The sequence below is a fragment of the Antennarius striatus genome, chromosome 6 (assembly GCF_040054535.1).
Source record: "Antennarius striatus isolate MH-2024 chromosome 6, ASM4005453v1, whole genome shotgun sequence".
Classification (NCBI taxonomy): Eukaryota; Metazoa; Chordata; class Actinopteri; order Lophiiformes; family Antennariidae; genus Antennarius; species Antennarius striatus.
In genome coordinates this window covers 13,603,690-13,625,257 of record NC_090781.1, presented here as the reverse complement: position 1 = coordinate 13,625,257, position 21,568 = coordinate 13,603,690, and the positions used below count along the sequence as shown (strand labels likewise).

Sequence of the window (21,568 nt, the reverse complement as noted above, 5' to 3'; positions counted from 1 at the left end):
CTCCATTGCCTTTCTTTCTCATTTGTGTTTCTTTCCATGGAGGAGTGGAACAGGGCGGTGAGAAGACCACCCCTTCTGCATTCCTTAAAAACTCTATGTGCTCTACACCAGTTACGTTTTTGAGATTATACCGCAGAGTCTACACGCAGGATAAGAGCAAAAATACACAGAGGCATGCTTGTAAGATTGACTGCAGTGCTTGGCGGGCATGAGGGGGATTGTAGTGAACAGTATATGCAATGATGAGTGAGAGAGAAAGAGTCTCAGATGGTAGGAATGAGGGGAGAGAGCCATGGAAAATGGTGGTATGGGGACTTGGCAGAGGAGAGAGTAACTGTTTATGTGGTCGGTCACTCAGAGTGATCTTGATCAAAAGGAGCTCTTGTTGTGTGCGCTCAACTATTTGTGCTGTGTGACACAATTTATGTTAGACTGTAGACGTGTTAGGCAGTACATTTACTTTACTCCCAAAATCCTCACTGAAAAAACAAAAGACACAGTCAGGGAATTTTATTTGATTATAATAATAGTCAAGAACAGTTGGTGGAGCTGTGCACAGTAGTCGTAATATATCATTCAGTTGAGTTGAAAATTTCATCTCAGTGTGTTATGTTCTTATATAAAACTGAGGTTTTGCTCCGGCACATACAAAACAACAGCAATAGTTACAAAAATAATAAGTTTTGTCACAGAAAGCAACAAAAGGGAAATGCAGTCAGGTTACTAGATTTGTGCTGCCAGTTTGAGGTTAAACAGCTAAAAAATAATTCATTTGTGCAATATATGTCTTTGTAAATAAATCTGTTCACGATACCTTAACGTAATGACTAGACTTGCAAAAACAAACTGTCATCTGGATAATACTGTAGTTTTCGAGCTCTAGTCAATGAAGAAATTTTGATTTATTTTTTTCTTGTTTGTTTTTCACTCCCTATTTGGTTAAATATATGCTTAATGCTGCCAACCGGCCTTTATTAGATTTTGCTCATCAAACAGAAGAAAGTAAAGTCTCAAGCTTTTCTTAAAAGGCTCATTTTAAGGAGCCAAATGGAAGAAGCAACCAGACCCATGTGACTCAGTATTTTACTGCACGCTCTATAGTGTCAAATGATTGGCCTACTCTTTAATACAGTATGTTCCATTGTGCACGACCAAAATCAGGCTCAGAGCAAAAACCAGATGCATTTAATGCAACGTTTCAACACGAGTCTGGAGCAAAGCAGAACAAATACAGACAGTAGCAAAAGTGTGACAGCCAAAAGAGAAGAGTGTCTCTGCATTGTGTCGCGTCTATGCATCAGAACCCTTCTGCCTGCGTTTGGAGGGTGGGATCAGCCGAGAAGGGAGCTCAGGGGGGAGGCCGTGCCCCTCCAGCTTGACTTCAATCAGGTGGCTTGCCAGGGCAAATTCTTCATCATCCAGCATACCATCATGGTCCACATCTGATAACTTCCAGATGCGACACAGCACAGAGTTGGGCAAGCGAGAGCTCACCATCCAGTTCTTCACCTTGATGCCACTCAATTTACCCTCGCTGGGAGCCAGGTTATAGAAGATTTCATCATATTTGGGCTTGTCTTTGGTTACCACCCAATCTTCCTCCTCCTCACACCCCTCTCCAATCTCCTCGACAAAGGGGTCACCCTCTGAGAATGGTCCAGCACGGGTCCCGAGGAAGGCTCCACCCTGCACACCTGGTTGCTCAACCGCTTCCAGCTCTTCCTGTCGCAGGAGCGGCATCAGCTTGGCAATATCACCAGAAAGCAATTCATCCAAGGCTGCCATCAGATTAGGCTTCAAGGTTTTAAACTTGGTGAAGTCATGGACCATCAGTTGCTCCTTTACAAATATCAAATGTAAAAATGTGTCAGTAATTGGAATATTCTTTTCAAAATCTTTATATAAGTGTTTCCCAAATGTGGGGGGAAATTTAGAAACAGATGTAGACCAACCTGCATTTTAGCACAATCTGGGAAGTCTCCAGCAGAAATGTTATGTTGAAGCTGTATCTTTGAAAAAATCACTGGCAGCTGGTAGATCAGATTCTTCTTTTTATTATCCTTCCTGAAAACAGAAGGCATCTCCTGCTTCAGATGGCTGATGATATGGGCATGGACCTGGGATTCAGAGAAGATTTAGAAGTGGTCATGGCCACACGATGAACATGATAGGAATGCAAAAACATCAACTTGTCAAAAAAATCCATGAAGGTTGACATGACAAAAAAAACCACACTCACCCTAACCAGACGTGCTCTCTTAACCAGGTCATTGAGCTTGCGTAAAGCTGCATTGCGAGGAAGGTTCTGAATATCTGCAAACAGATCCTCCTCCTCAAGCTCAAACAGCTTGCGGTTGTCTGTCACCATCAGTGGCTCTGACCAGAAGGAGCCAATGTAGACACGCAGAACCTCAGGGGTGTTAAAGACCTTTCCCAAAGACCACATGAGTGCACCATACACTCGCATCAGCTGCTGGGTGCCCACCATGTCTGCCTTGTTGAGGACCACGCGCAACTTGTCCTCGTTTCCTTTCAGGGCACCGATGGCCTCAGAGAACTCATCTGATATCTCCAATTTATGAGCATCGAACAGCAGAATGATGCGGTCCACGCGCTCAGCAAACCAGCGCAACACAGCTGGGAAGTCATAGCCTGTCAGAAAAGAAAAGGAGAAAATGATAGCAGCTAAGATGCTGGTATTCATGAGCCAAATGTGCTCAATGCACTAAACAGAAGGGTTCAGGAGAGGCAAGAAGGTCAACACAGACACAAACCCTGTACACTCTGAACATCTGTGCATTTACACACTAGGGCTTCTCTTTATGAAAGATGCCCACCCCTCTTTATGACTTTTGATAGAATGCCAATTTACAAGACCAGTGAACTCAGCATGTTTTTTTAAAAGTGATTTCTTTATTAGTATGGACATGAACATACATTACAGTTCACCCAAAATTCAAAACATATTTCCTTACTGTTATCTTGTGATGCAAATTTTTTTCTGCTGAAATTGTGTCTATAAGTCCTGTCTGTGGTTCTCACAACACTCTAAAAACCCCAACATCATCATGTTTTCAAAAATTCTGTCCCCTATGAACCTTAAAACTTCATTCTGAGCTGAATTTGCGTGTACCTGCTTCATATTAAATAAATACCATAGTTTGAATTATCCAGGCTTCTGAAAATGCATTTTTCACAGTGCTGCCAGTACCACAGATGATGTGCTGGCAGTGGAGGCAGAAATCTCACAGACTGAATATTTGAAACCACCAACAGATAACTCCAAACAAGTGAGAAAATATGTCCCACAATTGGGATACCTTTAAACTTGTTAGTTGCTCATGCTGATTATCTTGAGTAGTAAAGGGTTACGTCAAGCGTGGATGAAAAGAAAAGTGAAAAACTACAGTGAGATGATGATTATTGTTATTTATCAACTGCACATTCCTCAAGGGTTGAGTTTTTATTGAGTTAGCTTCTCAGTTCCTGACCATGACTTCATGACTTCATGATTTGTTTGTTGCCCTGACTCCTACTGTTATTGTGCCAGAGGAAACTGGTCCCATGAGTTAGCCAGACGTGCCAGGGAGATGATTTTGTGAGCCGACATTCAAGGATGTGTCTCTGCAGGCCCCCTCATGCCCTCTCCTCACCTTTGTCACCTCTGCCACCTCTCTCACCTCGGCTCACTCTCTGCTTAGCACCGGACAAGATCCCCGGTGTGTCAATAATGCTGATACTTTCCAGGACCTGGTTGGACATCTGAGCACACTGGAACCTAGTATTTTCATCAGCAGATGGGAGCAAAGTTGCATAATTGATGATAACACAAGTTCAGAGTGATAACATAACAACGGTGACGTCAGGAATCATGTGAAAAATGGTTATCTTTCATCAAAGAAGCCAGTGTGATCTCAGGAGCAGATTGGAAGTGGCCTTCTCCACACCCTCCACCCCTCCCTTTGCAGGCCATTGTGTGCAAGTAGGCCTCTCATTTCTGAGGGCTTCCTGAGGGAAAATGACCACTATTGCCAGAATCAAACAATAAGAGCTGCTAACGCTGTGTGGCTCAGAACAACAAAACCACTTCCTGTGCCTTATGAGTTTAACGACCCCTGGAAAAGGAAGCAAAAGCAAAATGACGCAAATATGTTCACAAACACACCTTGAAGAAGGAAAGTGGGACTCTGTTTGAAAGTGGCTTTATATATTTTTAAATTAGAGCATTGATAAAAGTAGTGTTCTTGCATATGTCTATACATACACAAACCCAATAGTCAAAGCACTCCGCTGGAAAATGTGTAACTTCTCTCTTGGTTTACATCAGTGGAAAAATATACACAGAAATCTGGCATTCCAGACAGTAAACAGAGTAGAGGACAGAACCGGACTGTTGAGCTTTCTGTGACACGTTCTCTAAGACTCATAGATTCTGTGATTTCATTTATTTGTCTTTGCCCCAAGGGGCCACAGACCTTCTGACCTCCCATTTGAACGTGCGTATATCGCAGTTCCTGTCCCGATACACAAGCTTTCATCACCCCTCCTGGGTGATATCGCTTCCTTTCTCCAATTTTCCACAAATAAGGCAAGTGCCTGCCTCCCTGCTCTGAAATTTGGCACATGAACTTGAAATTCCAAAGTGCTATAAATGCATCTGTTATCTCTCCTTCAGTCTTTCGCTTCTCTCACATAGTCAGTCCATGTAATTGTGACTTCTCTCCATTTTGGAATCACTGCATGACGCACTGAGAATAAATCCTCACTCTCACCTGTTCAGGAAGGTGTTTCCAAAAGGGTTGAGTTTACGGAAAGGCTTGTTGGGGTCTACGATAAGGGCATTCCCAGGAATAACGCTCTCCATGTCCCCATGCATGATGGCAGTGAAGCAGTCAGTGGTGGGTTCAGGTCCCACCCTGCTACCGGGAATTTCCTGCTCCAGTAGATACCTGTCAGTCAAACATAGGATCTGCGATTTTCTTAGGATTGCAATAGTTTCTGACCTTAACAATCAATTAAAACTTAACAGAACAGCACTTGATACAGAAGTGGAATTTCTTACTTAATGAATGTTGTCTTTCCAGTGGAGTATTGCCCCACAACCAGGACCATTGGCTTGTTATCAAAGTCTGCATCCTCCAGACTGGGAGAGTGGAAGTCATGGAAACCATAGTATTGTTCCAGAGGGAGCAGCTTCTTACGATACAAGGACTTGAGACCCTCCGTAACAGTGCGGATCACTTCAGGTGTCTTCTTCACATTCTTTCGCCCCCAGCGAGACATGATGATTAGCTGACAAGATGATAGACTGTGCTTTCAGAAAGGTAGTGTTGGAACGTGTTTGTTGTTGGAGCTGTATGTCCTGAGGCTGAACCTTGGAATAGTTTGAGGGGCTTCCTGTATTTATATGAACGATGTTCAAGTGTCCTTGAAACCTCTTTTGCACGCGCTGAGAGAAATGATAGGGCTGGTGTTTCTTTTGAAAACTGAATCTCCTTTTTGAACTGTTGCTGCACTGATAACTTTTAGAACCTGAATTATGGACAAAAAAAGAAGAAAGGTAAAGGTTAATCCAATAGAAAAAAGTTTATTCCATCTGGCAAACACCTTTGTTACTGGTATTCCATCTGTAGGTGGAAGTCTGAGAGTAAGGATCTGAAATATGGAGCAAGGTTGAGCCCACCAGGAGTCTGCCAAGTTCTGTCAGTACATGCCTGGAAAAACTTAGTGCTCACGCTGGAAAACTTGCAAACCCAACCCTGCTTCAGGATTTGCACAGGCACTGCTCATTTCTTTTCATTGAAATTAATTAAATGTTCCTTTCAACCACCTACGGGTAGTAGAAGGTAATCAGTAAAATCACTCTGGAAAAGTAGCTTTAACCCTTCAATAAGAGTGTATGTTTTATGATAATATTTAAATTGAGCCACTGGATATTAGAGGCAGACTGACACAAACGTACAAAGGTAAGACGTGTGTCAGTAGATGTTAGGTCAGCCGTGGAGAGCTCCTTCTTTTGTAAATCTCATTTCAGCAAGCAGAAATGATCTGCTCCGTCCTTACAAGTCACAAGATCAGTGTAGAAAGAAATTAATGTCAAAGTAATGGCGAACCCCGGAGATCTTCAAGAGAGACAATAAACTGCTTGTGCTATTACATGAAGAATAAAAAAAGTGACACCAAACTTGTACGAGTAAAATCTGCTTTACATTCTTGTTGAGAAAAATAAGGTTTATTTCTCTAAAGTTTACAGATTGTGAAAATGCCTTGTGGATTTCTCTACCACAGCTTTGGACTTAGACTGTAAAATGTAACATGTAAAGGCAAAAGTGTCAGGGAGGTCATGGATTGCTTTAATGTTCAGAAGAACAAACGCTGGTTAAAAAATAGACAAAAGTTTGCAAAGTTTGCTTTTTTTGTTCATTTTGATGCTGAGCTCTGATTTTTGCACCCATCAAGTGTAACAAACACTAGTTTCCTCTGCTGTAAACAATCTGGTAACATAAAGTAAAAGAATAAAAGCTGAGAAGTACAGTGATTTGAAGTTTTAAAAGGAGTATTTACCAAGATTTTATGGAGAAAGCTCAGTTTTCTTCAAATCCTTTCTCCGTCTTTCCAGTCTTGCCCTCCGGAGCTTGGAAAATATTTTGAGTAGAGGAGACAAAAACAGTCAGTCTCTTAGTGGAGCTGCTGCTACATGCATGGGTGTACCTCTGACAGCAAATAGGAAGCCTGAGTGTAATACCACTGCAGCTAGATTACACAGCACCACTCTTCTCGGGTTTAATGTATTTCAGATGAGCTCTAGATCTGGCAAGGATTTTTTACTCAACTTGCTGAAAGAGCATAAAGCACTGAGAAACAGGCTCACCACATCAAGGCTAAAATGTTCTCACCCGTTCTTTTCTTCTCCTAGTATAACACAACTCCTGTTCCAACAATGCCTCGCAAACGTTATCTTCCAGAGTAATACACAGGGATGACCCGTGTTGTGGTCAGAGGGGGTGGAACTAACGAAGGGTGAAGGAGAATAAATTATTTGGGTGGGGACTTTTTTTTTCTCTCTTGAGAGTAACTACCCAGTATCCATATGCATGTTTTAACGTGGGCAAGTGCTGCACCCTTACAGCTGTGACATGTAACTCCTCTTTTTTCAACAGTTTTTCTCTGCAGTCGACCTACTTTGGAAAGAGTTTACAGATGCCATTATCCTCTCATCAGCCTCAACTGTCTTGCTCCTCCAAAACTCTGTGAACCCTCCGGGAAAAACACACAGACCAGCTCTTATTTTCCATTTCCTTGCACCACCTGCTGGCTAAGTGAAAAGGAACACGCCACACCCCTGCCACCATCACCTCCTAACTATAATACTGTACCCTTCAGTCATTGTTAGTCATTCAATGGAATGTGCAGTGTATATTAGGAATCATGGTTTCAATAGTTCGACAAACAACTGGAGGGCATGCAAAGTTTCATAAAAGCAAGGTTTAATTTACAGTTTTACTAAATGTACATTTCTTTTTAAAAAGTCATTATACACAATAAATACATTACAAAATTAATCTGTAATACTATACTTCAAATTCTCTTACGGGTATTTTGTACATTATTATTGTTCCTTTTTTCCATTTCATTGCTTGCGCTGTGTTTGATTTTGAATTGCCCACCAGACTAAAACAGAGGAAAAACATGCTCATAGGAGGCAAGGATACAGTGGCATACAGCGGAGAACACAACCAACAGTTAAATCCGGACTGCCCCCTGCTGACTGAAATGCATAACCTTTGCATAACCTGACATCATTAGCAAGAGGGAGGCAGGCGTGTGCGAAGGTGTGATCTAAAACAAGAACCCCTTCCCCCCAAAAAAAGTCATCTGACATTATTTGAAGCAGAAATAAACTAATTCCATACATTTCATTCACATCTTGACAGTACCTTAGAACAGTCAAAAGGAAAACAAATTTAACTTTTTTCACTTTCAAATTATAAAAGACAGGCAGAATGGAGGTCCAGGCAAATATTGACTTTGACAACTGTAGAAAAGGAGCGTGTGTCTAGTGAGCAGTCTTTATTTGCTGTCTAAAAACATTCCTGATAAAGAGGTGGAATGTATAATTTTATTGTGTGCTGTTTGTTCTTAGGAAGGCTTTATCAAATTTGGCCAGTAAAGGAAGATGTACATATTGTGATGGTTTATCTTATGAACTTTTCTGCCTTTCTGTGATAAGTAGCCAAGTTTGAGAAGGTTGTTGGCTACTGAAATACTTATAAAAGCTGCCTGATTCCCATTTGGGACACTAAAAACCAAGAGATGAACAACTGTGAATAGAAACAGAGAATGAAAGAGACATGCACTCAGGCCACATGAAAGAAAAAAAGTGTAAAAAGATTCAAATAGACAAGACAAAAAGAAAAGGACAACAACAGCCTTCATGTAGTTATTCGAGCTTGGCAGAGAAAATAACCGACATACATCTTCGAGTCTGCAGTTGTCAAAGACAACTGACCACATGCTCACATCGACCTCAGACTGTGAATGAGAAGGAAACGTCTGGACAATTCAATGGACAAACAAAACCAACACAGCATGGCAGAGTAGTACAGTGATACTGTTTTCACAACGTCCCGCTCTGCTGCCTCCAAATCCGGCCCTTAGTTCTCACTCCTAGTCCATCCTGTGGCTGAAGGGCTGTTATCTGCCTTGAGTCTGGGGCAACAGGCTACCATTGTGGCCCCGGCCACCAACCTGAGGGTGCTGGGCCAAGGAGGAGGAGGAACCAGAGGACGAGGCTGGGATCGAAGGTCTGTGTGACGAGGCTGCTGAGCCCCCTGGGCGCTGGCTTTGGTGTTGGTGGGACCTGTTGTTGCCTCCCTTAATGTGGTGACTGCGGGCGGAGGGCTCCTGCTGCAGGTTCAGGATGCTGTTGATGGCACACTGAACGTGTTCCTTCAGTGGGTCGTCTGGAGGGCTGCCGCTGGAGAAGCTGGCGTTATCCATGTCGGGGGAATCTGACTTGCAGCGTTTGGCAGGAAGTAAAGAGTCTCTTGTGAAGGATGACTCTGGAGAGGGAGGCCCAGGGGCATGCTGGTCCATCCTAAATGTCCCACCTGCTCTGTGTCTATTTTTTCCACTCATCCTCTTGTATTTACTTACATCTGTCTCTTGATCTGTGCGCTCCTCTCCTCTGTCTTTTGTCCCTTCCCTGTCCAGGAGCTGTTTAAGGTGATGGTGCTGTGTGGTTTTAAGCCCACGGTTAAACACATCGTCCATTTCATCCAGCCCCTGCATTGCACTCCCTAAACGGCCCATGTCATGGCTTGTCTCTGTGTGAGTGTGCAAAGCCTCCCTCCCTCTTTTTTCTACCTTCACACTGGCAATAACTGTCCGCTCTGATGGAGGAGATGAGGCCTCGTGCCGGTGGGGTGACGACGTAGACCTGGGGTAGGACAGACTCTCATCTCCTCCCCCCGGGACACCAGGTCTGACCCGGGGACTAATGTTTTCCCTGTAGGTTTTTCGAAGTGGGAGACGGCAAGTTGTCTGTGAGGGAGTAGCGGTGGATCCAGAATTGTGTTTGACCCCTCCCTTATCGTGGTGATCCAATGTCCCGTTCACTTGGGTGGACAAAGAAGAAGTGGAAAATGAGCGACTATGAGAAGACGAGGTAGAGGAAGATGGAGCTGCACTGGAAGGAACATTAACTCTCAATGCAGGTTTACACTGAGTTGTTGCTATGGTAACCGATGAAGCAGAAGAAGCAGTGCATACAGGTGACTGAGTTCTGATGACTGTATTAGAGGTGGATGAAAAATGGGACTTTGGATGTGGTGCAGCAGCTTCGAACTGGGACTGAGTCGTGGACACAGACTGGCTGCTCTGAGGCTGAGGTGTGTGAACTGGATCTAAGGCCGTGTTGTGGACAACCTTGCTGAAGCCAGTTTGATCCTGCTTGATCTTAAGCTTCAACCCAATTCTCCTGCGAGCCTCGTATGTTTTGATCGGTGGTTTACTGATTCTCTGTGGGAGTGTATCATCATCATCGTCCACAGCTTGAGAGTTGAAGGGCGTGGAGGAGAAAGTGGACGCAACAGCGGGGCCACGACTGACAGGGGCGCTCTGGCCGGTGGTCTCAGCGACCAGTCGGCTCACTGGGGCTGGAGGAGGCGGACAACTGCTGGACCAGGAAACAGACGCTCCACCACCGCCCTGCTTTATAACTAGTTTGGTAGGGGGGAAGGGGGTTGCGGTTGGAGGGGCAGGAGGAGCCGGGGCAGGGGTGGATCCAGCAGGAGGGATTGGGGAGATGTTTGGAGGAGGTGCTGAGGGAGGGGCTGTGGGTGCTGGAGCAGGAACGGCAGCCGTGTCATCATCACTGACTGAGGAGGGCTCAGCAGAGGACTTCTGTTGGGATGAAATTATACTCTCCAACACGCGTGCATTTGCCACAAACTCTTCTGTAACAAAATGAACACAACGATTTATCATTAGTATCCACCCCATCTGTTTCCAGAGCAATCTTTTGCCAATGAGTGGTGCGGTACCTGGTCTCTCCTTGGCCAAAATCTTATCCTGACTCAAGGTGATCTTCTCCTCTTGGATGAACATCCGGTCGATCATCACCATCTCTGCTGAGGGGCCAAGTCTCTGCTCGGGTTCAAGTGTCAATAGTCCATCAGTTTAATATCAGTTCACAACAAAGAGAACATCCCAAACGCATACAATGAGAACGATGACATATAAACTTACTTTTGACTCAGCAAAGAGCAGGTAACGATATTTATCCAGCATTGCCTGGGTCCTTTGGAGCAGTTGGCAGGACACCCTCTCAAATTCATCATCCACTGCGTAGAACGAAAAATGAGGACGTCACGACTGCTTTCATGATGGTGAAAATGTAACAAACTGGCTGCTACACGACGATCGGTAGGTTAAAGAGTTTGTTACCTCTCTGATAGTCTTGAGAAGAGTTGGCAGTTCCCTGGTAGAGATGGTAAGGCAGCAGTCTGTGAAACGTATCCTCAAAAGAATAGAACGGAGCACTGTAGTTTGGGTGAAGCACTGAACCCTGGTGTTTCCTTAGCTGCTCAAGCATCCTACAGAGGGGGTGAATAAAATAATATTTGTTTTTAGAAACTGCATAATTTAGCCCTTTATCGGGCACCAATTAAAATACTTGGCCAAGTGTGTTACAGGAGGACATAAAAAAACTTTATTTCTGTTGCAACATTTAAAGAATTTTTTTTTCAGTGTCATGTGCAAAAATCAAGTTACCAAAAATAACATCACTTTACCAATAAATAGTTAAAGCATGAAACACAGACCTGGCTTCTTTGCTGGGCTCTGCACTGAAAGGCATCTTCAATGTTGTTGTCTGGAATGTGAAAAAACAAATAACCGTTAGGCTGAATTTAGAGTTACTTCCTGGGGCCTCACTGACATACAGTGATATTCCTGTACCTGAGTTTGTACAGGAGTCTGAGGTTGTGGAGCAGGCCTTTGAGTCAGACTAGATCCTAACACTTGTATCTGCATCCCACCTTTCCCCAGAGTCATCCCTCCAACTGAGCTGATCACTCCTGGCTTTGGCTGAAACAGACAAACACACACAAAAAAAACACATTCAGAAAATAGTTACATAATGCTAAAAAATAAACGTAATGCAGGCCCTTGGAAGAATTACTCCGAGCTCAAGTTGCCCACCTGTGCAGGCTGGGTAAGGCTTGCAGGAGTGACAGTCTGATTCACCATTGCTCCAGCTGGCCCTTGGGCTCCTGAGAATACCTGTAAGTCACTTGATGCTAAAACAAGAAGGAATCAATGGTTACAAAGGGAAACAAGCCATGACCTCGTGAATCATTAAGGGTAAACTGTGTCTGACCTGAGGCAGGAGTTTTGACTAGCACTGACGTCGACTGCAACACAGCAGGCGTACTGCTGGTCGATGATGAAATCACCACTTTATCAACAGGCACATCTTGCTGGGAGCTGAACTGACTGGTAACTTGAGGCTGAGCAGGAAGCTTGGCCTGCAGCAGGATGTTCTGCTGGACCTGACAATCCATAGGCAAGAAATTTAGGTTACTAAAGCCTACAGATTCCTTCGCTCACTGGATATACTGCATTTAAGACAACTTTGCATTGAAATTATTTCTAGGCAAAATTTCCACGCAGAGAGCTTTAGAATGAACTGGAACAATACCTGGTGTAGTTTATCCAGCAACTGTTTCTGCTGAGGCGAGTGCTGCGTGATGCCTGACAGAGTCTGGATTTGCGCTCCAACTAATTGCAAATGGTGTTGCTGTTCTGCTGTCAAGCCCTGAATGGGAACCTGGGTTTTGACTACAGCAGGCGCAGAAGTACTCACAGGGGCGCTAGTAAACTGGTGCAGTGCAGGAAGTGCACCAGGAGGCTTGGGTGACTGGGACATAGGAGGCATATCTTGTTGATAAGGGGCGGGCTGAGAGGCTGGCCGTGGCTGAGGCTGATGCTGAACTTGAACATGTGAGTTCGGTGGCTGTGTCTGCTGTGGCTGGCATTGTGAAGCAGGCTGGGGGGACTCTGCAATCTGGTTGTGGACAATAAAGAGCGGAGGATGCGATGAGGGTGTGCATGAGCGGGAGGGTGTCTGAGACTGCGTCTGAGGCTGCGAGGAAGGATGGGACTGTGGTTGTTGGTGGTGGGGTGACTGGATCTGCTGGCTCAGAGTGAGAGGGGACTGTGAAGGCTGGGGGCTGTCTGCCACTGGTGGTGCTGGGGTGTGAGAGGCCAACACCGGTGAAGGAGACGTGCCCTGGATCTTCAAGGGTTGTTTGTGACCACTGGAAGGTACCTGAAGAAATGGAATCACATCATTATGAGTCGGTAAATGAATTCAAGAATGAAATCAGGGCATCATGCACAAAAAAGACACACTGATATTTAACCACACAATATATTATAAATATGACTGTAGTGCAAATTAAAGGCCTGACTAGGGCTGGGTGATATGGCTACATCGGATGTGTGTGTGTGTGTGTGTATATATTATTTATATATATATATATATATATATATATCTCCCATTTAGAAACATTTAGGCCTGAAATGCTCATCATAGACGCATTTCCTACTGTAAAAGACATGATGTAAAAAAACCCCCACAATTATTTTGTATGATTTTTTAAAAAAAGATTTGTATGTTACTGGGGTTCATAAATATTTGCACCCATGAGAAAATCAGTGCTAATATTTAGTGCAGAAGCCTTTGTTTGCGATTACAGAGGTCAAACGTTTGTTGTAGTTCTTCATCAGGTTTGCGAACATTGCCACAGGGATTCTAGCCTGCTCCTCTACACAAATCTCTAGATTTGTCAGGTTTCAGGGCTGTCGCTGAGCACGGTACAGTCGTCCTGTCCCCTTTGCCTAAGGGGACAGGACGACTGTACCCCCTAAGCATGATGTTTCCACCCCCATGATTCACAGTAGGGATGGTGTTCTTGGGATTGTACTCATCCTTCTTTTTCCACCACACACTACGAGTAGAGTTTACACCAAAAAGCTCCATTTTGGTCTCATCTGACCACATGACTTTCTCCCATTACCCCTCTGGATCATTCAGATGATCCCTGGCAAACATGGGCCCTCACATGTGCTGACTTAAACAGGGCAACCTTCTGTGCAATGCATGATTTTAAACCATTACGATGTAGTGTTCTACCAACAGTGGCCTTTGGAACTGTGGCTCCAGCTCTCTTCAGGTCATTGACCAGCTCTTGCCGTGTAATTCTGGGCTGATTCCTTACTTTTCTCATCATGAGTAATGCCCCACGAGCAGAGATCTCACACTGAGCCCCAGTCCGAGGTAGATTAGCAGTCATGTTTAGCCTTTTACATTTTCTTACAATTGCTGCAGCAATTGATTTATTCTCATACTTACGAACCCTAGTAACATACAAATAAAATCATTGAAAAATCATATGATATGATTTCCAGATTTTTTTTTTGATTATGTCTCTAACACTGGAAATGATGAAGATTTCAGGCCTCTCCACATTTTCTAAGTGGGAGAACTTACAAAATTGCAGGTGGTGTAAATGTGCTCCTCAATGTAAATATATAAAATGCGCCCTCGCGCATTCACACATCAACGTTTGTGACTCCATCTCATCACGGATTTTTGGTAGGCAGTCACATGATACCATACAGGCATTCTATTGGCTGACGGCATCCGGAAGTGCGCTCTGTTCACCGAGTGTCGGACTTTTTTGAGGCACAAAAGTGCTTTAAACAATCGATAAGAGTGTGGGGGAAAGGTAACACAGATAGACGGTGGTTTAATATCAGTATGGGGAGGGTTCATAAACGTTTAAATAACCGTAAATAATAAGAAATAGTTTCTCGTTCTATCGCAGAATTCATTAATCGCATGTGGTTCCTGGAACGCATTAACCGCGAGGAACGAGGGCGCACTGTGTGCGTATGTATATATATATATACAGTATATACATACGCACATATATATGTGTATATTTTTTATTACTTTAATTGAATTCATTTATAATTATACAGAAAAATCTGTATGATTGAACAGAAAAAACTATGGTACCAATGGTTTTAAGTTTTTGAAAATTTTCCCATAATTTCAGCAAACACCAGTTACTTATTTATTGTAGATTGTTCAATTTTTTAATCGTTCTTACGTGCAACAATAAAGTGCACATTTCATTATGGTAAGAAAAAAATTTAACTATCACCCAACCCTAATAAAAAAACATGAACAGGGGTAACACCACACCAATCAATACAAGAGCATGTTGAATTCATGTTGAACCTCTAGTGGCTGCCGAAGGCAAAGTAATAGAACCCACTGATTTTCGTAGAGGAAGATTAGACACAAAGAGAACACTAATCATTCAGAAGACGAAAAAAGGGAAACTGTTCACAAAGCAAGAAGTCAGGATCAGCGGGCCTGTGATGGTGAGGAGTCGGGTGACCTGAAGACTTCAGGGACTGTGGTCAGTGAACAATGTAATCATAATTTAAGGGCCATGGTACTGGTAAAACTAGGGGTTACAAAGTTTGGGGGAACTATAAACAGAACCTTAATGAGATATGAAATGTTGAGGTGTGGACTGATTGGTCAGTTAGTACTCAGTAATGCAGCAGATGAAGTTGAGTTGGTTTGGATTAGTGTTAGCAAAGATGTAAACGGGTTGCACGTGGCATTTTGGTAGATCCCATATTAAGCATGAGGATGTTTTCTGGGCTCTGACAAAATAGAGGAAAATATGAATAGAATGAAAAATGTACCGAATTCATAAAAAAATTAAGTAAAATTGTCATGCAAAAAACTGTATGACAATTCATTCACAATTTTATGTTCCATAGATGTGTATAGAGTAATACAAAATGTGAAGTGATAGCATTACATACATAAGGAAAACTGGAATGATCATGCTCTTACATTTAACAAAGCAATGTCCACACACACAGGTGCTGTAAGCAAATGAGTGAATTTTGAGGTTAGGAATAGCATAGCAACTGTGAGAAGCATGAAAGCAATGAGTGATGTGAGAGTGAAGAAAAGAATTCATGGGGAAAGGTCTGGTATTCTAATATTGTGGCGGCAGCAGCAGCAAGTGGGTGGGGCTTGACATAAAGGGGCATTTCTACCTGCTTTACCACTGCTGTCATGTGGGAGGGGCCGGGGGAAGGGCTGTGGCTCTGACACACCCATGAGTCAGTTAACTGGCTGTCATGGACAGCAGGGGCTGGAGCAGTGATGCTGTTGCTGCTGACGATTACAGATGCTGGTACACCCACAGAGGGGGTTGACTCATTCTCAGTTTGAAGGTGCGGCTCCTGATTGGAGTATATTAATAAATTCAGGAATGAGGGAGGTAAGAAGGAAGGGGATTGGAGGGAGGGAGGGAGGGAGGGAGGGGGAGGGGGCAGGGAGGGATAAAATAGTAAAACCAAAGAGGTCAGACAGAGATGTCACAGCATGCATGTTATTCATTTTCAAACAGACAATATTAAGTCACACAATAAAAGCAAACACATGGAAATGGACCACTGACCTGTTGCAGGAACATCTGCAAAGACTCCTGGCTCAGGATCATACTAGAGCCCTGGTTGGTGAAGAGTAACCTTCCCGGACTGTGCTGGGCCTGTGAGGGAACCAGCCCCACTGCGGTGACAGAACAGGAGGTGGGCACGGACATGGACGGAGAAGACGAGGGTACCGTGGTAGCCATGGACACGGAAGCTGGTTGCATGGCGAGGATAGAGGATTGTTGTACGTGCTGCTGAGTGGGATGAGCAGCCTGGTCCGTAGAGCTACCCAGCACAGTAACACATTCCCCAGGCTGGCCCTGAGCCATGGTCGCTGCTCCTGTGCTGCTGCTGCTGGGGACTCCACCCGGCTGGGACTGTAGGGCTGGCTGAAGGCTGACTGCAGGACTTAGCCCCTCCACCTGACTGAGCATGGTAAGGGAGTTCTGGATCGGCACCCCCTGTATGACTGTCTGTGCGTGTCCTGATGCAGTGTGGGTTTGTGTTTGGCTTTGATTCTGTGCCAATGAAACAGGCATTTGAAAGAGGGTAGGTGTGCCCATTTGGCCAGGCTGGAGTTGAATGGGTCCCGAGAGGATGTGGGCTGCCCCAGGGTGGCCCTGTGAGGTCAGCACCTGACCCAAATTGATGTTCTGGTTTGCAGTTAAAATCTGGTTTGCAATGAGCTGTCCACCAGGACCCTGACTAGTGATGATGTGGCCTCCAGGATGTTGGGTCAGGATCTGTCCGCCCGCTTGTAGCTGTGGCAGGAGAAATTGGTGGTTCTGACCTTGCAGAACTGTTTGGGAGGGAATGACAATGCTCCCCTGTTGGTTTAACAAGTGTACACTGAGGGGCTTGCCAGATGGCTGTGCTGCTTGTTGCTTGAATAGGGTTTGTTGAAACTGAGCACCTTGCATGGTAGCTTGAGTACTTAGAACAACATTAGAGCCTGCTTTCCCTGTTAAAAAGGCTACATTCTGAGCAGAAGAAACAGGAAGTTGCTGCAGCCCAAGAGCCTTGTGGGCATCATTTTGTAGGGGCTGGGGCGCTAACTGTGGCTGCTGCTGTTGCTGCTTGAAGAGTTTCGGTTGGATGGCACCTCCTTGTGGAGGTTTAGGCTGAATGGGTGTTGGTGTGCGCTGGATGATCACGTTCTGCATGATTTGACCTTGAGTTTGTGTCTGGGGTCCAATTCCTGAACTCAGAGGGGTACTGCCAAACCCCAAAACCCCAGTAGGTGCAGTCATTGTACCACCACTACTGCTATTTGTGCTGCTGACACAAACAGCTGGTCCATTTAAAGCTGGAGATCCCAAAGTGGCTTTGTTACTTTGGATGAGAAGTCCACCCCCTGACGCCCCAAGCCCCGACTGAGAACCAGAACCCGTTACCTCAGGCCCAGACTGGTGCAGCTGGTAACCACCCATGGCTTTAGCTAGGATTGGCTGTCCAGACTGATTTATTGTCATGACTGTAGGCTGGCCCACAACTTGAATTTGTCCAATACCCAAATGTCCAGACTGACTTCCATTAGGAAGGGCTTGAAGACCTGAAATGGGTTGAAGCGTTACATTTCCCAGGCCCACAGGCTGCATGAAAGGCTGAACGCTAATTGCCTTGTTCATGACCTGTGGTTGGAGCTGAAGGCCCTGCTGAGCAAGAACTGACCCAAGCATATCAGCCGTAGCATTGGGGGGTGTATTGGTATTGTTTGGAGCAGATCCTGGGAAAATTGCTGCAGCTCCCCCAACGCCAACTCCTATGCCTACACCCACTGCAGTGCCTCCAGCCCCAGAGAGGCTGCCATCAGGAAGTGTCTGAACAACCTGTGTAAGTCCTGGAATTCCAAAGGAGCCCAGGTCCAGCTCAGCCTCTGCCTCCTGTAGACTTTGCTCTGTGATGTTAGCTTCCGCCAAGCTCTGTTGCAGGATGTCACATGGCTCGTGATTTGTCCCAACGCCATTGCTTCCACCTTCACCACCTGGGGATCCCCCCAGAATGTCTTCATCCTCCAGGAAGTCCAAGTCAACACTGACTCTAGGGAGCCCTGTCGGCTCATTGGCCGAGAGCTGGACAGCAGGCTGGACCTCTGGAACATGGCCCTTTCAGGAAGGACAAAAGAAGTGAAATCAGGTGATGATTAATTTTGATGACACAGTGCGATGGTGACTAGCAAAACTAAGTGAACACAGAAAACCGGACTTAACAAACCCACAAGACATCAAGGCAAATCAAATTGGTAGAGTATAGATATGTTAGTGGAAAGAGGACAATTAGAGATGCATGCTAGATAGGTAGAAATCAGAAGGGAGAGGATTGGGGGATTTTACTCACTCCAGTGGTAGAGAAGAACGAGCTGGAGGGGTCACTCGAACCATCCAAAAGGTCGTCAGTGTCCAACTATAGACACACCCAACCAGAATAGGACAGAAAGAAACCAAAGGCACCCATACCAGCAAGCAAATACCACCAGAACAGAGAAAAATATGGACCATCACACAAAGGAGGTAGCAAGGAAAGGACAGCACAGAGTTCAGGGAACAAAGATCGTAAAAATTAGTGAGAAGTAGTGACAGAGGAGGAAATTATAGAAATAGCAAACAGTTAGGAAGAGTTAGTATTATAATTTAACAGTTTTTAAATTAACATAAAAATTAAAAGAGGAAGCACAATGAAAATATAATACGATTTAATAGCAAATGCAACCATTAGGCAGAGGAAGCAGTAGAAGAAAAGAGAAAAATGCATAAAAGCATTGAGGGAGTGCATCACCGTAAAAAAAAAAAAAGTAGCTTTAGTACAGAGCCATCACGCGTAAACTGTAACACTAAGTCTTCTCATCACATCAGTTATAAACCCATTATCAAAAGGCTAGCATATGCATCTTCTTCCACTTTCTTTCTGTTGCACTTACATGGGTTTCAGATCCATGAAGAAAATCATTGAGAGCTTCTGGGTCACTGCAGGAAAAAACAACTTGAATAACATAACACTACTAGACAAAAAAGAACACTGTTTGTTAAATGTAAAATTGATTGTCCACTGTGTAAGCAAAAACTTACCAAATTACATCTAGAAGGCACCTGCCGTCTTCATCATCCATGACAACTGATAAGAAACACAAAAGTACTTCCTAGATTAATTTTCTGAACGATTTCTGATGTTCCGTTTATCTGCGTATGCAATTTTCTAGCAATAGTTACGTTACATTATGACAAGAGTTAGTTGGTGATGAGCTTAGAAAAATACACGATCTTTTCTGTAACACTCCACTGCATGTATTAAGTGGCTACAAATGATAAACAACAATTTCAGATTCAAAATTTCAAAAGGTCTTTGATTTTTCCATCAAAGTTATTCTGCAGTCTTTCAGCATGGATTGTCTTTTGAGGAAATAACCCTCTTAAAGAATTTTTGTAAGTGCATACCTCAAAATTTCTCACCTTCAACTCAATACACAGGAAATGACTTAGAAATATTTCGAAGAAGTTAATTAGGGTATACAATTACTCTATCCAGTATCTGATTGGTTCAATGCAACGCAAACAAAAAACAAACAAACTGGAAGTATTTTTCATTTTGTATATCTAATAAGTCACATATTACTTGTCACTCACAGACTAATAGCCGTGATTTATTTTATTGTCTACATTTTTTTAAAGTAATCAGCAATGACAAGAGTGAAAAGTTTAACCTAAAAATCTTTTTTGTTGTTGTTCTAATAGGGATCAAAAGTGAAACAACACATATATTAGTGCTGTCAGCCTTTCATGAACCTACTGTTACTCTCCTGGGAATACTGCCTGCCCATAAGAGAATGTTGTTGTTATGAAGATGTAATGAAGATGCAAAACTTCTTTGAGAGGGAAACGTTTACATTTTGCACACAAAGCCATATCACCGACAATTTCCAAGGCTTCATTTAACTGAGAACTAGGAAAAGTGCTTCTGTTAGAAACTGTTCCACAGAGGTAACTTCAGCTCTCTCTTACACGCACCGAGAAGCAGCAGATGGAAAGACGCAACTCACTGAAAACGCGCGGTTTTCACGCAGCCTGGAAATAAATCAAGTGCGGGGTGTCGCTGAATTCACAACATCAACTCGCAACGCTTTTAACTGTATAAACACAACATGTCACCAACATTTCCACGCAGACATTTAACAGCAATTGTGCGGAGAACTTATCCCAGCACAAATAAGCAGCAGATCGGAGCCATTAATGGGTCAGAGTGGAGCCAATACGCAGGATATGAATGGAGGCAGAGCAAGCGGCTTGCTACATGCTAACTGATGTTTTCAAAAGGCTTTACATGCACATTTTGTCGATTCGTTAAAACAGACAACATCTAACAGCTTCGCGACTTACTTAAAACTCCAATGTAATAAATAGTTTTGTTTCAAATCATAATTTCTTTTCTACTTCCAGCATTTTGATGCATCTGGGTTTCATTTCGTTAGCTTAGCCCGCTAACCCACTTAGCCAACTAGCTATCAACAAGACGTACAGCTAGCAAGAGCCTTTGACATTCAAAACAAACCACAGACGGGCACAATTTTAACACTAAAACTGTACAGCGACACCTCAATTCAACCGAGACATGATGGTTATGTCTGCTTAGACGTGTCAACACAATTGCGCAGCGAGCTATCTATCGCTTCTTGCAAGCAAAATATGAGTTAAAGCTGGAATACTCTTGGATGAGGGGGGTATTCTTGGGAATTCGGTGGAAAATGACTGTTTGCCAGGTCGTGCAGAAGTGTGACGTTTTGCTTGCGGTAGCTGCGCAGTTTGCGGATTAACTGGAGTAGGTTACTATTGCAGCTTTGTTACAGTTATGTGGATTAATAGAGAAATTACTACATAGTACAAACTCACCCGAAACGATTGAGGTGCAGGCAGCGCGGGGTCTCCAGGACAGCCTCGCACGGGCTGCTGTACAGGACCCAATTACAGACAGGAAGCAGGAGACTTCCGTTTTGCCTGATTGAAATCTGTCCTTCGTCAACACGTACTTTCCCGAGGCTGAAACGAAAATTTTCTCGCACGATGATTGAATAAATGTCCGTAGGTTTTAGAAATTTGGTCGTTGAAGATGGTTAAGAACTTTTTGTTTTTAAAGACAAACGTGCAGTCAAATAACGAATTTTAAGAAAATAATCTTAATGCCAACATTCCTTGTCCTTTTAAACTTAATTAAAGGAACACATAAAACATTGGTGGAAAAACAAAAAAATTGGGAGAATGATAATTAAAATGTAATTTGGAAGTACTGTATATGAAACTAATTTGCTCTGCTAATCATTACCTGGCTATAACGTTCTTTAATCAAACTTTTGGCAAAAGAAGATTAAATCCGTTTGTTTGTTGGTTTGTTTGTTCGTTCGTTTGTTTTACTCAATGTGTCTCGGAATTGTTTTTGAGACACTGAACAACACAAATATGGTCTTTGAGCTTTTCCTTTTTGGCTTCGCTCACTTTATGTGGTCCTAGATGAGATGCCTGAACGCAGAGCCATCAGTCATCAGGCT

The 21,568-nt window shown here is 43.7% G+C and overlaps 1 protein-coding gene across 7 annotated transcripts; it reads right to left on the bottom strand.

Moving 5' to 3' along the window:
• Positions 1–495: 495 nt before the first annotated feature.
• On the bottom strand, positions 496–20,967 carry LOC137596280 (EH domain-containing protein 2-like). 7 transcript variants are annotated; one of them, XM_068316630.1, is made up of 17 exons: positions 20,916–20,960; positions 19,101–19,146; positions 18,953–18,998; positions 18,373–18,438; positions 16,062–18,140; positions 15,655–15,843; positions 12,203–12,832; positions 11,882–12,053; positions 11,704–11,801; positions 11,461–11,589; positions 11,325–11,374; positions 10,948–11,096; positions 10,750–10,844; positions 10,545–10,650; positions 6,872–10,457; positions 6,565–6,634; positions 5,281–5,532 (listed from the first exon to the last, which is right to left on the bottom strand). In XM_068316630.1, exons 2-15 carry the CDS (start codon positions 19,139–19,141, stop codon positions 8,695–8,697), a joined length of 5,613 nt encoding a protein of 1,870 aa, XP_068172731.1. In that variant the 5' UTR covers positions 19,142–19,146; positions 20,916–20,960; the 3' UTR covers positions 5,281–5,532; positions 6,565–6,634; positions 6,872–8,694. The 7 variants fall into 7 exon arrangements, with proteins under 7 accessions (XP_068172735.1, XP_068172736.1, XP_068172731.1 ...); XM_068316629.1 differs by having other exon boundaries at positions 6,897–10,457; XM_068316631.1 differs by having other exon boundaries at positions 6,897–10,457; positions 10,545–10,647.
• Between the last annotated feature and the right edge of the window lie 601 nt (positions 20,968–21,568).

Excerpts from the sequence above, each read along its gene's own strand:
- LOC137596280 (XM_068316630.1), bottom strand. The coding sequence starts at position 19,141 with ATGGATGATGAAGACGGCAGGTGCCTTCTAGATGTAATTTG. Across the intron at positions 11,590-11,703 it reads GCCTTACCCAGCCTGCACAG|CCAAAGCCAGGAGTGATCAG; the intron begins GTGGGCAACTTG and ends TGTCTGTTTCAG. Across the intron at positions 11,097-11,324 it reads GAGCCCAGCAAAGAAGCCAG|GATGCTTGAGCAGCTAAGGA; the intron begins GTCTGTGTTTCA and ends CCCCCTCTGTAG.